The 13,419-nt window shown below is 38.0% G+C and overlaps 1 protein-coding gene across 1 annotated transcript in view; it reads left to right on the top strand.

Annotated features, from left to right (window-relative positions):
• Positions 1-13,419, top strand: part of MAN1A1 (mannosidase alpha class 1A member 1) — a 141,424-nt gene that overhangs the window by 121,236 nt on the left and 6,769 nt on the right. The window contains exons 9-10 of the mRNA XM_063389891.1: positions 9,649-9,868; positions 10,716-10,888. Of these exons, the coding sequence (XP_063245961.1) occupies positions 9,649-9,868; positions 10,716-10,888 (393 nt within the window). The remainder of the gene's footprint in view (positions 1-9,648; positions 9,869-10,715; positions 10,889-13,419) is intronic.

Here is a 13,419-nt window from a genome sequence, read left to right as displayed (position 1 = left end):
AAAGTCAAGTGTGAAGACCTGAGGGAGGGTGTGATCTCTGGTGGTTATAAATATGACAACCAAGTATCCTCTGCTAAGGAAATCTTGCCTTTAATTTTGTAAGTGCAGATTTGGATGCAGTCAGCCTCATTTTCACTGCTAGCATGGTTTCAACTTCAGAGCAAAAGGTGGATCTTAAATTAGGTTTGAGTGCATTTGAGGCATAACATAGGAACAGTGCTGTTGTAATAGCTCAGCCGTTGGGTTGGCAGCCAGAGAGAACAAACGATGTCAAATTATTGATTCATCGTACCACGGAAGACGTTTCAAAGCACCTCAAAGCTGCTTCTAGCCTTCCACTTCTGCTGGTTTAAAGACATGAGGTTTTTATTGAGGTCCCAGCAGGGAGCAAAAGTGGTGACAGCCTCCACATTACAGGACCAGTTCTCCCTGCTCAGGTTTCAGCTGAAGGAGCAGAATCGTCTGTTCAGTATCTATGACAGAGTCTTAGCTCTGCTGCATATGACTGCATTTAAAATACCTATTTTCTTAATATTTTTTAGTAGTCCTAGCTCAGAAGTAGTCCAAGCATCATGTCTGACCAGAGTGTTAGTGTTTGAGAGGACCTGATTCAAACCAGATTTCCTTATGCTGCTGGCTGTTGCTATTTCCAGTATTTTCTGACTGAAGGCACTCCTGTTGTCTGTTTTCTGTACTGAGGTACATCTGTACCAAAGCTGGAAGTGCACATGCAGCATTAGGAGTTGCAGCTTGATGTTGTAAAGTAGCTTGTTCAGAAAGCAGCAGCAAAGTTTCAGCCTCACAGAAACTGCAGGATGATTGGGCCCCACTGAGATTCCAGGTTCTTCATTGGAGTAACTATCCTGATTTGAAATCCATCCTGATACTGGCTTCATTGCTATCGATCCAGTACTTATCTAAATTAAAGCTGATTTAGGCATCTGCACAAGCTGCAATATTTCTTTATGACTAAGGCTGCAGGGTTTGGGCATTCTGAGTCTGCTTGGTATTTTCTTAGAGAAATTTCCCCCAGTGCTCTCAGAATCTTTTTAAGACTATGCCAAAGGGAACAACATGATTATTCCTGGCCATTCAGTCCAGCACATACACACCAGATTCTGAAAGAGTGATGTGAAGGTTTGATGCCTAATTCAATATCTTCTGCTATACAGAAACCACAAATGAAAATATATGGTGAGTTATATAGTTCAGTGTGGAAAGCTGAAATCTATTTAGATAGAACTTGGGGGTTATTTTTCACATTGTTCTGTAAATCATATTAAAAAAAAAAAAAGGAATGCTTTCCATTAGAATTTTTGTATCACCTATAGACTGTATAATGGCTTAAGTTAAAAGTAATAACTAAGATGTCAGACTAGATTTAAAAAATGCTTCTGCTTGCCAAAATGCATATATGGCTGAAACCATTTAGAGAGTTTATTTCTAATGGGAAAAGGGACCAAGATAGTCTTGTTTTGAATACCAGAGCATAGTATGAATGTGTAAGGCCATCAAGAGGATTTCATAAATTGTAGAATTCACACAAAAGACAAGTGAATGTATTTTTAATGTAAGTTATTTTTTCTCTTTTGAAAAGTAATACAAATAATGCCCTGCTTCACATAATACATGAAGTAAAAGATCTTCCTAAGCTGGTTTCAATGGATAGCATGCAACATTTAGTTACAGAACAAATGTGTATTCAGCTTTTAGCTATATTTTGAGGAAATAACTGGCATCAGAATAATCCATCAGTCTTTGCAAGTATCCAGGACAGGAATCATCTCACTCTTCTCACTTAACAAGCTGATCTCTGAGACACAATTGAGTAGGTTTATAAGAGCACATAATAATTTAGAGCAAAAATGGACCTTGTGGGTTCACTTATATCTAGACTAAAAACAGCAGTGTCACAAGCAACTGCATCAAATCCTCCCCTCTTAAATGTGTTAGCCCTCATTTTCTATGATGAAGGGCAATTTTCACTCTATTTGTTTACACAAATAGAGGGAAATAGTTTACACAAATAGGTTGTCTCACACTTGATGTCTGATGGTCAGGTATCTTTTCCAAGTTTTCCCATTACATTTATTTATGGCCATTTCTGCAGTCTTTCTGCATCTTATGTATATATTTATTCTCTCTCTCTAACTGTGCCTTCATCCCCTTCTCAGTGTAGTTCTAGAGAAGTGGCATATCTAGAGGCTGTAAAGAGAATGGTAACTCACCCTAGAAGAACTTCAGAGGAAAAGGGAAAATCCCTCACCAGCACTTCCCAAGCTGCTGAGTTCAGTGCAGCCCTTGGTGGCCCTGTGGTTTCAGTGAGGTAAAGCTGCTGCTGTCTGCAGTTTTACCTTCAGCCAGGGTAGCTAGTTCACTTTTAGACATTTAGATTGTTTCTTCTTTCTTAATGGGTAACAACTGCTCAGATGGTCCTAACAAGAAAATGAGTGATTTCTGCAGAACACAGCACATGGAAGCAGAAACAATGGAAATGGCCAAAAGAGGAACACATGTTGTGAAGCAGTGCCATGGCCACTCTGCCAGATTTCAGCAACATTTCAGAAATTGCTGCTAGGCTGGGTTGCACAATTAAGCAGTGCTGTGGATGCAGTAAACTTCTGCGGGTATCAAAAGAGGAAAACATAATTTTTTGCCTCAGGATTTTGAGTATTCAGACAGAAAATATATAGAATTGTTTTTTTTGGGGTGGTTAATTTTTTTTTGCACATTGCTAACTTTGGAGACTAGCTTTGATATATACTCAGTTTGCACACTGCCAAAGGAAGCTTTGATTTTAGCTGGGAGTTTGGGGGTGTATTTAACTGTCAACATTAAGCAGTGAACATTTTTCAGAGCTGTTGATTTCAGCCTTTCAGATAAATAGAACAAATCCACGGAGACTCCTTTCTCCTTGAAAGGAGAGTGAAAACAAAGTGTTGTTAGCAAAGTGAAAACATGATATTGCAGATATTTTCTGCCTTTTTGATCTCTGGAATTTTGTGAGGATCTGTTTAACTGAGGTGATAGTCCGGTGGCTGGTTCGTGCTGACCGCAGTCTCCATTAAGCTGCTTGAAGTGCTTTGCTGTGGGATCGTAGTGGTCTTAAAAACTGCAAAACTGATGTGGACAATGAGAGAACTGCAACAACTTAAACATAATGGTTTGTCATACTGGGTAAAGCTAAAAGTATTAATTAGTTGAATATTCAATACTTTTCCTCACTGCCAAGCATCTTCTTGGCATTGAGGAAAATACATAAATTGGGCAGGCAGGATGCTGCCTGCAAACAGTTGGTGCCCAGCATTCCCACTGCATACTCTGGTTTGGGTTGGGGTTTTTTTTTCGTGTAGGAGGTGGGAGGCAACTTAACTGAATGTAACTTAAATGTGTTAAAATCAATGAACAGGCAGTTTTGTCAGCTGTCATGTTTAAAATACTTATCACCCAGCTGCACTGGTGTTCTGCATGTAGTGATAGTATGGCTGCATTATGCAGGAACACAAGATTCATCCAGAGGACTCACTGCTCCTTGTTATTCTCTTCACTGTATTTCCCCTCTCAGCAAGGGTTTTGAGACTCTCTACAAGTGCATGCAGAAAGTATCAAGGCTAAAGACAGGCTTCTGCAGATTTTTAAATTGTTAATAATTTACTCATAACCACACAATGTCTTAAGTTTTGGACCAGATAAAGCATTTATTCAAATTTTTGCTTATTTATGGACTGTCAGGAGAAGCAGCAAGCTTTAATGTTGTTGCAAGTCTTTAAGGAGGATTTTAACTAGAAAAGTCTAACGAGAAATTGTATGGGTTTTGCTCATGGCTTTGCTCTTTTCAGAGCAGCCATGTCCTTACTAGTCATGCTATTTTCCCTTCCCTTTTTTGATAACAAAAAAAAACTTGTCAGAATCAACAGATATCCTGGAGTATTCAGAACATGCACAATGTAACATTTTGAGAGTGACTTGATTTGATGCATGCCAGACCATTAATTCCGTTTTAAAATATGAATAAGTTTATCCTTCTGGTAACACACATTTAGTTCATTTAGAGCCAGAGCATTGGTGCTCTGAGAGAGACTAATAGATCTATAGAGGGAGAAAAACAGTGATCTTCAAACACAAGTAAATAGTCAGCTTTCCCCTAGAACTTAATCATCTTTTCAGTGATCAGATGAATAGGTATCACACTAGTTAAATGTTTGCCAATGATTCCCCTTTAAAAGTTTAGGTACCTCCATCATAAGCACTCATCTTTCATTGCACATGTGAGCTTGTCTACATAACACGTCTAAAGTCCAAAACAAGTAAGTGCTTGGGTGCTTTCAAAGTGTTTCTTATATGTTGTGTTTAAACAAATGAAAGCTCTTCTGTGTTCAGATTTCAGTTTTGATTTTTAAAGCTCGGTTTAGTAAGCAGTACCTCAGCATAAGACATTACTTTTTTTTGGCAGAAGTACTTAACTTGTTCATAACAAGGGCTTGAACTTCCTATTCCAGCAATAAACTTTTTGTAATGAACTCATTGGAATTTGCAGTAGAGGATAAATTTGATTAATTGCAAAGGTTGAGAAAGAAAAGTATCTATTGCATTAAATCAACTAAACAGAGAAAATGTAAGGGAAGTAACAAGAAAGCAAACAGTTTACTTAGAAACTCACAGAATGTTAACCCGCAGTAATCCCGACCTGCTGCTGTGTGCTGTTTCAAAGCAATAAAATGTACTGGTACAAGCTGTAAATATTAAAATAAAAAAGTAAGCAATTGACATGTTTCTGAATTATTGTAAATAACACATGGTAGAATTCTCTTTCATCCTCACTGTTGCTTCAAATCATCAAAATACTGTTTATGAAAATTCCTAGGGGAAGAAAAATATATTAAAAGTTTGAACAGAGATAATTTATGGTGCTTTGTTATGAAGATGCCTGCAGAGTTGTAATTATCCCCAAAACAGACATTCTAAACCCTTGAAATTTAGAAATATAATTTTGAAGTTTCAAATTTATTAAGGTATGGAAATATGGAACTGTCTTGCTGGGTAGTTTTATCTCCAGCTACAGTGACATCTTGAGGCAGGAAATGAAAACACCTGGGTTTTGTTAAAACAGCAGTAGTCGTTGAAATTCATTAATCATAATTAAGAAGATACTGTGAAAGGAGAGGTAAAATGCCTAAGAGCTAGAGGTAGCAGAACTGTGGGGTCGCATTGCTGTTTGAGGTTTTTTAATTTGTTATCTCAGTTCCTTCAGCAGAGTTAATACTTCTGTGGCACATGATTATTTAGAATTTGAGCAGCCTTGAGGAGCAGATCATTTTTCCTGAGAAGCCTCCACCTGTGCTCTGCAGGCATCTCAGTGTTTTTCCTACCTGTCAGTGTAAACCACCAAGAGAACATCTGTAAAAATAAGCTTATTGATTAGTTTTTAACTCATTTAAACAGTGGGGTGATTCAGTTCTGGGTCTTCTGTATTTCCCTATAAACAATGCATTTTAAACAACTCAAAGGGTAAGCGAAGGACTTTGCAACCACAAAATCAAGTCAGAGATGGACTGAAGGGAGTGGTGAAGACATCATTTAAGATGTGTGAAAAGCTTAAAGAAGTGAAGAACTGAATGAAGAAGAATGGTAATTTATTAGGAGGATCCAAATCTGCTTAATTTTGCGAGGGTAAGAACTGGCAGTATAATGTATAGGTTAAGGAATAGGCTGATAAGCAGAGAACACAAAACATATTACCTTAAAAATGAGGGCAGGACGGGGAGGAAATCAGATTGGGAAAAACTGAAGAGTTTCTCCTTTATGGTTTCAATAGCAGAGATTGCACAAACATGCAATTTGCAGTCCTGTAGTTGAAACAATTCCTAATGTCTCATTCACTGTGACAGATAGGCAAGGGCATAATTTTAACATGCAAACTCATGAGAAAGATGCCAATAGTAATGCAAGAAGCACTTGAGTCACAATTCAAACTGTAAAAAGGACTGCTAGTGTTTCTAATTGAGTGCTCAAGTATTTATACAGTTGTTGCATCGAAGGAATAATTTCCCACAAGATGGAGAAAAAAGTAATTTGGCTGACGGCTTTACTGCAGTTAGGTCTGTAAGCAGAGCCTTAGGTAAAAGCTTAAAAAAAATTGCCAGGAACTGTATCAGCTGTAAAAAGTTACTCTGGCTCTAAGAGGTTATGAGTACATGAGTACATACCAGCTTTACTTGTAGTAAATTTATTTCTTTAAATATCTGTAAAATGTTTATTTACCTTTAGTTTCCCTCTTCTGTTTATGTCCACTACAGCCTCAAATCAGGTTGTCTCAATTTTTTTGTTTCAATTGTTTTTTGCACTCCCACATATCCATCTGCTATTGCTCCCTTTGGTAACATATATTTGTAGCTACTTTTTCCTCTTTCCAGCATTTTCTGTTGCATTGCCCTACCTTGATGGAAAGAAATAAATAACTATTTGAATTGCAGAAATACATTCTAGAATGAAATGAAATTTCCATTTACTTAAAAGAAAAACTGTACCAGCTCCAAAAAATTATCCATCAGTAATGTATTTTCAACTAATCAAAGACCACATTCTTCTAGCTTTTTTGATTGTTTTCAGGTACAGTATATTGGTTTATATTAACAATATGAGTTACAGTAAGAAGAAATCATAATCTCTACAGTGAGAAATACCACAGACTTATAGAATGATTTGAATTGGTGGGGACCTTAAAGACCGTCTCATTCTAACCCCCTGCCACGGACAGGGGAATCTTTCACTTGCCCAGAGCTCCATCCAGTCTGACCTTGAAAGCTTCCAGGGATGGTGAAACCACAGCTTCTCTGGGCTAAGAGTTCCAGTGCCTCACCACCCTCCCAGGAAGGAAATTTTTTCTAATATCTGATCTAAAACTGCCCTCTTTCAGTTTGAAGCTATTCCCCCTTGTCCTGTCCCTGTATGCCCATGTAAAAAGTCCCTCTCCATCTTTCCTGTAGGCTCCCTTTGGGTAGAGGAAGGCTGCAATTAGGTCACCTTGAAGCTGCCTCTTCTCCAGGCTGAACAATCCTAATTCTGTCAGCCTTTCCTCATAGGAAAGGTGCTACATCCCTCCACCTGATCTGCAGGAAGGAATTATTTGTAGTTGAGGAGCAAGTTGAAATAGACCTGCAATTCAAATAAATATGTCCCCCTTGAAGTGAGTACATAATTATATCAAAATAAAAGTAAGTTTATTTTAACCATGAAATTTAGAATCAATTGTACCAGACAGAACTTTTCACTTGGGTGGATCTTCGTCACTACACTATATATTCTCCTTTTATGATAACTTGTTTTACTGACTTGATTTCCCTGCCAGAACTGCACCCAAAGCACTGCAGATAGCAGGTAGCATTCTGCTCTGGGAACATAACCCTTCCTTCCTCTCCTGCTCTTAAACTTGAGATTTCGTGTTTGGGTGAAAATGCGTAGTGACCTCGCATAGGACAAACACATTGGTGTAGGCATTGTCTAGCACTCAGGCACCCAGGATTGTACAAAGCATGACAAGGCAGTCTGAGAGTCTGTGATATACATTATAACTACCTCATAAAAATAGCTTTAAATAAGATGGTTACATAATAAAATGACTTTTAATAGACATATGTACTGGTTCTTAATAGGCCCCATTTATAAAACAGAGATGATTTGCTTGACTAAACACGAATACCTAAATTGGAAACATATTTTTATTTTGGGCCGTTCTGGGTACCAATCGACATCAATTTGTTAGTTTCTTAACACCAGTTTGCTAGAATAATTTTAAAACTCTTTTAAGTAATCCTTTTTCAGCCTGAACTTTAATCTTGAGCCAAAAGAGAGAAAAATACTTACCAACACTAATTGGTATCACAAAATCCATTTTTATACTACAAGAATCAACTCTGGTCTAGTTAATATAGTTCAAAAGTGCATCATTGCTGCTATGTTGGTCAGATACTGTAATACTTCATTCAGTTTCTCAGTCATTACTTCAAAAAAAATGCAAATTAGGTAAATTGAGTTATCAATCTATTTTTATGATTGTTTACTTTTTAAATAAATTCTGACCCAACAGTTAAGTGACCAGTAGAGTTTTGGCCTATTTTGAGAACTGTTGTTTGGGTGAGATGGGAGACGCCATGCTGAAAGGTTAAATCAAATGTCATTAAAGTTTTTCCTTTCTCAACTTGATTTTAGGTAGCTTGTTGTTAGAATGCCCAAATGAGTCTGAAAGCTATTTCCCACAAAATTGTTGTGTGTTTTCACCTTTCCCCTTTCAGATCTCATTCCTCTTTTTATAGGTTATACTATGCAAGTTTTTTTAAAGCACAGGAATTTTCATTATTTACTTCTGCTTTAAAATTTAGGTATGTTTTCCAATAGGTACCCAGTGGTAAAAGCATGCAATCAAGGTGGAAACAAGGGGTGGAGGAGTTTTCTGAGCTATTAGTGGCTCTGGATCTGGACAAAAAACATCCTTACTAAGTGCTTTGCACTAATATTACTGGAAAACAAAGTATAGTTTTCAAGGTGATGTTCTTGGCAGAAAAGAATCCAGTACATAAAAATTGTACAGTTATTCTGCTGATGCTTCTAATTTAGAGAGGATTTTTCATGCTTGTAGGAACAACTTTTACAGATGCTGAAATGGGGAGAAATAACTGCAATCACTAGTTTCTCTTTATAAAACTTTTAAATCCTGACTTCTTTGTTAATGGTTGTCTGTAATGATATTTTTTAATGGTTTTTCTCTTGTATAATATGTGTTGAGTACTGTTTCTGGATCTTATGATTTCAACAGAACAACCAGAGCACTAATGGAGAACTGAATGTATGACAGAGTTGTCTCCCTTCCATTGCCTTTTAAAGAGTAATACCTTACTGTCTTTGTGGGCTTCTAATTAATGTGCTCTTCTGCATCTCCTCGGTTTCTTTAATTCTGTTCCTCCCACAATGGATTGCCTTCCTGGATTTTAGTGACCACCAACTTCCAGCTCCCTCTAGATTTGTGTAGTTTTATTCTGCTTAGGTGTTTTTTCCAGAAATCCCTGTGAGACACTGCTCTTGATAGATAAATAGAGGATTTCAGTTTGGGAGGGGAAATCCACTGGACTTTGGGAATGCCATCCTGACTCAGAGGCATAACATCATTCACTGCACACACCGAGTCAAGTGTTTCGAATATGAGTTATGACTGCATATAATTTACTTGAAATTGGATCAGTAACCGCTGCCTTTAAGTGAGAATTAAAATGGGAAATACAGAAGCTGAAGTGATGGCTAATAACTACTGAAAGTTCAATTACTATTGAAAGCTAAATTATCTGAAACTGCTCAATGTAGAAAGGGGAAAAAATAAAATATTTCAAAATTTGAAGTGTATTTTGTAGGTCTTTCCAACATGTTTATAAAACGTACCCTGTAAATTGCTCGAAGTTGAAGCAAAATTAATCGTTGTTACTGATGTATGTTAATCTGCCTTGGTTTGGCTGCACTTTAAAGTTATGCTGGCTCATATTAACCATTGCATTTAATGAGCAAAGGCAATACACAGGGAAAACAACCACCATACAAGGCAGCTTTGTCCTTTGCACTTTACCAAATGGGCCTTTGGTTTGAGCTCATGTCCTTCTGCAGGCCATAGAGACCCACCTGATCCGAAAGTCGAGCGGGGGCCTGACGTACATCGCCGAGTGGAAGGGCGGATTGCTGGAGCACAAGATGGGACACCTCACCTGTTTTGCTGGAGGCATGTTTGCCCTGGGAGCAGACGGAGCACCCAGTGACAAGACAGGCCATCACATCGAGCTGGGTGCTGAAATTGCCAGGACCTGCCATGAATCCTATGACCGTACACGTGAGTACCATACTGCAGAGTTGGGCTGCTCAGCCTGCCTTCCTGAAGGCAGCCACTGGTGGTTTGGCATAAATCTGAGTGAAAATTGTAGCATGGTGAGAACTGTTCATCCCTGCTGAGCAAGTGCTGCCTTGCTTTAGGAGTCACTTTAAAAATGGCTGCTCTGTTTTATAAATAATTTCTGTGAACCTGAAGTGTATCCCCTCTCTGTAGCAATTGGCATGACAATTACATAACAGTAATTAACAAGCTTTTTTCACTATGCCAATTTCTGTATAGCCGAATACAAGTAAGAGAGGGACTCTGTTCATTTTTGCATCAGTGTAGGTATTAATCATGTTTTATGCACAAAAGTATTTTACACTCAGTTCTGTTGATACAATGCTGCAAACAATAGAATTAAGTACACAAAGAAAGTGGATATCTGTACAGGAAATTTCTTTGGATTTTATCCTGTTATAGAAATAACCCTGGCAGCATTTCAGGTCCCAGAGTGTATTTTCCAGTTTGATATAGAATAGTAAATATATTCATCTTTTAGGCAAAATTTCACTTGTTTCTAGTTACATGAAGTCTTCCAGAATGCAAATGTTAGCATCACTGTTAAAACTGTAACTGCCATTCAAGTCATTGGTGAAGAACAGCTCTCTCCTACTCCAAATTATTTATAAAATATTAAAAACAGGAGGAGCTGCAGTATCTTTCATAAATTATATAGTTTTGGGTAACCTGGCTTTGTGCCACATAAAAGCCTAGTTTGATTTGGTAATTTGGGGAGTTTGATTTGGTTATATAATTTGGAACTTTTTTAATGCCTTTATTTAGTCTGTGCTTTTTTATTGGCTAGGAATGAAACTGGGACCAGAAGCCTTCAGATTTGATGGTGGTGTTGAGGCCATTGCTACAAGACAGAATGAAAAATACTACATCCTACGACCAGAAGTCATAGAGACCTACATGTACATGTGGCGCCTCACTCACGATCCAAAGTACAGGGAGTGGGGATGGGAAGCTGTTGAGGTAGGGTTCTATTGGACTTCTTTGTTGTTAAATCCTGGTAATATTGTCATGTGAGCTGTTGAATGATATCTGGACATTGTTCAGCAGTTGGAGACTGAATATTTATTTTAAATCAGTGATGTCAATTCAGATTTCCAGAAATTCACTGGCCAAATAGATGACATTTTGACAAAACCAAATACCGTTGATATTGTATAATAGCAAAGTATATTGTGATTTCTCCTTCTTAAATACTTCTAGGATGAAGGGTCATATTAGGATGTACTTTCCAAGATGTTGAGTGTTGCTGCATGGGAATGGAAAGTGCATACATGTTTCAGATTTGAGCCTTGGATATGGAAATAAGTTTTATGAAATGTATTTTTAGTTACTGTATAAAGGTGATTTTAATTAAGATGACAAAAGCCAGGATGAGAGACTAGATAATACCAAACATAAAACTATGTCACTTTCAAAAAGCATAAGTTATTTGGACAAAACTCCCTAAATAATAGCAATCTCTTCTAGATTTGATTTTTTTTGTCCCATTGGCCTTTGAGCTACAACCAGTCATGCTGATCCCAGCTATTTTTGTTTTTCTAGCACAAGCCTTCCAAAAGGGCAGCTAGTCTGCACTGCAAAAACTGAGCTTGCCAAATCCATTGTTTCCCTTATTTCAGCAGTTAATCACACTCTTAAGGTTGAGAGTCTTTAGATTTACCTTTAGATGTTTCATCCTTCAGATATGGGTCCTTATTATACTTCTCTGGAATTCACTTCTGTCCTCCTCACACTGATGTTGCCCTTACTAAACTATCTGACATCTGATAGGAATTACAGCAAGCTGAAGAACATTATTTTTCTGACTCTGTGTACTTAAGAAAAATGAAGAAAAGAAAATCAAAACTCTCTGGAGTATTTTGTTCATAGTGACCTCTCTTGTGCAGAGGTATTGCTTCCTAGGATTTCAAAAATGTCCTGTTTGTCAGTTCACCCAACACCTCTTGCTTCTAGAAGTGTATGACTACAACCTTCTTAGAGGGGCTTACACCACTAGTTATAGAAGCTTGCTGTACTCTGAGAGTAGAACATGCAGACTTGTGTCCTACAATTTCTCATCCCTGAGGGAGCCTACTAGAGAGCTGTTACTGGGTTATGACCCCATAAACCCAGCTCCCTCCACAGCAACCAAGATCTGTAAATGTATTCAGTATTCACTGTGTAGATACTGATCAAATCAGAAATGTGCAAATGCTGTTGAGCATTGTGGAAAAAAAGGGTGTTTCAAGTCTGGTAATTAAATATCCTCTAGGAATCAAATTTAAGGCAAAATATGCTTTCCAGAAAAGAACTATAGTATTAACTATGGTTATACTCTCAAACTTCTTGCCTGAGTATTCACAATTGTTCCATACATGCATTGAGCACTGTATTCAGCTAGGTAGAGTGTAGTTATTTGGGGCATTGTATTTGCCTCCCTCAGGTATTGCCTCTGGGGTCCTGAAACAATATCCTTCTGAGTTACTAATTCCAAAGCAATTGGGCTTTTAAAACCTCTAATTTAGAGGGCTGTTCCCTTATTTTCCTCTTTGCTAACACCACCCATAGGCACACATTTTACTACTGAAATCTTCCCAGGCAGATTATAATTGGCATATTTACAATGGCTGTTTGTGGAAGTCATCCCATCAGGCCTCAGCAATGCCAACTGTTCCTTCTCCAGGCGATGTTTTTCCTGACTCATTGTTACTGCCCACACTGATAACATTGTTATAAACAATTGAAATGTTTCCCTTATTATTACTCTTTACCCATTTGGTTCAGTTTGTTTGTGTTTCTTTCAGGTTGGTACTCTTGTTTACCTTATTCTCACTCCCCACGTGTTCCTTGTTTAAGGTTCTTGTGGTTATTCTCAATCTGGCTCTAGCACAGCCTGGTGTGGGAGATGCAGCTGGTCCCATTCTGCCCGGGGCCCACCTTCCCCTGTCCTAATGTGCAGTTGGGTGGTTCACAAAAACAAATCTTACAGCTTTCCAGAAGTTATGCAGTCAGTCATGGGTTTAAAATCTTTTTCTTCCTGTTCTCTCTTAGTGTTTATAGCTATACAGCTCTACCTAATACAGTATTTTTTTGTTCCAGCACATATCATGCTAGCTTACCATAACTATTTCATAAATTCTGTTCCCTCTTGCTCCTTAATGTTGCCCCAAAGAGCACCTGACCCTTTCTGTCCTTGGGGAAGCCCCCAACCACTGGGGGTCATTGGTTTAATAATTGCCAGTACCTATTGCACAAAGGGATTGTTGAGACTGGAACATGAAAAATAGGAAATGAATGATCAGACCATTTGGGTTTTGTCCCAAAAAGGTTGTTCTTCAGGTGTTTCATGTCTATTTTCAACTCATTACTCTGGCAATAAGAACTCACTAGGTTTTGTTCCCAGTGCCCTTGTAGTAGAAAAGCAGGCTGGTTTTGAGTCATGACTTCTAAGCTCTCTGGCAAGTCTCTTAAGTCTTTCTCTAACTTTATAGATTAAATATATGCTATAGCCT

Source organism: Prinia subflava, chromosome 2 (assembly GCF_021018805.1).
Source record: "Prinia subflava isolate CZ2003 ecotype Zambia chromosome 2, Cam_Psub_1.2, whole genome shotgun sequence".
Lineage (NCBI taxonomy): Eukaryota > Metazoa > Chordata > Aves > Passeriformes > Cisticolidae > Prinia > Prinia subflava.
The sequence above is the reverse complement of the archived record's forward strand: the minus strand, read 5'-3'. Positions and strand labels throughout refer to the sequence as shown.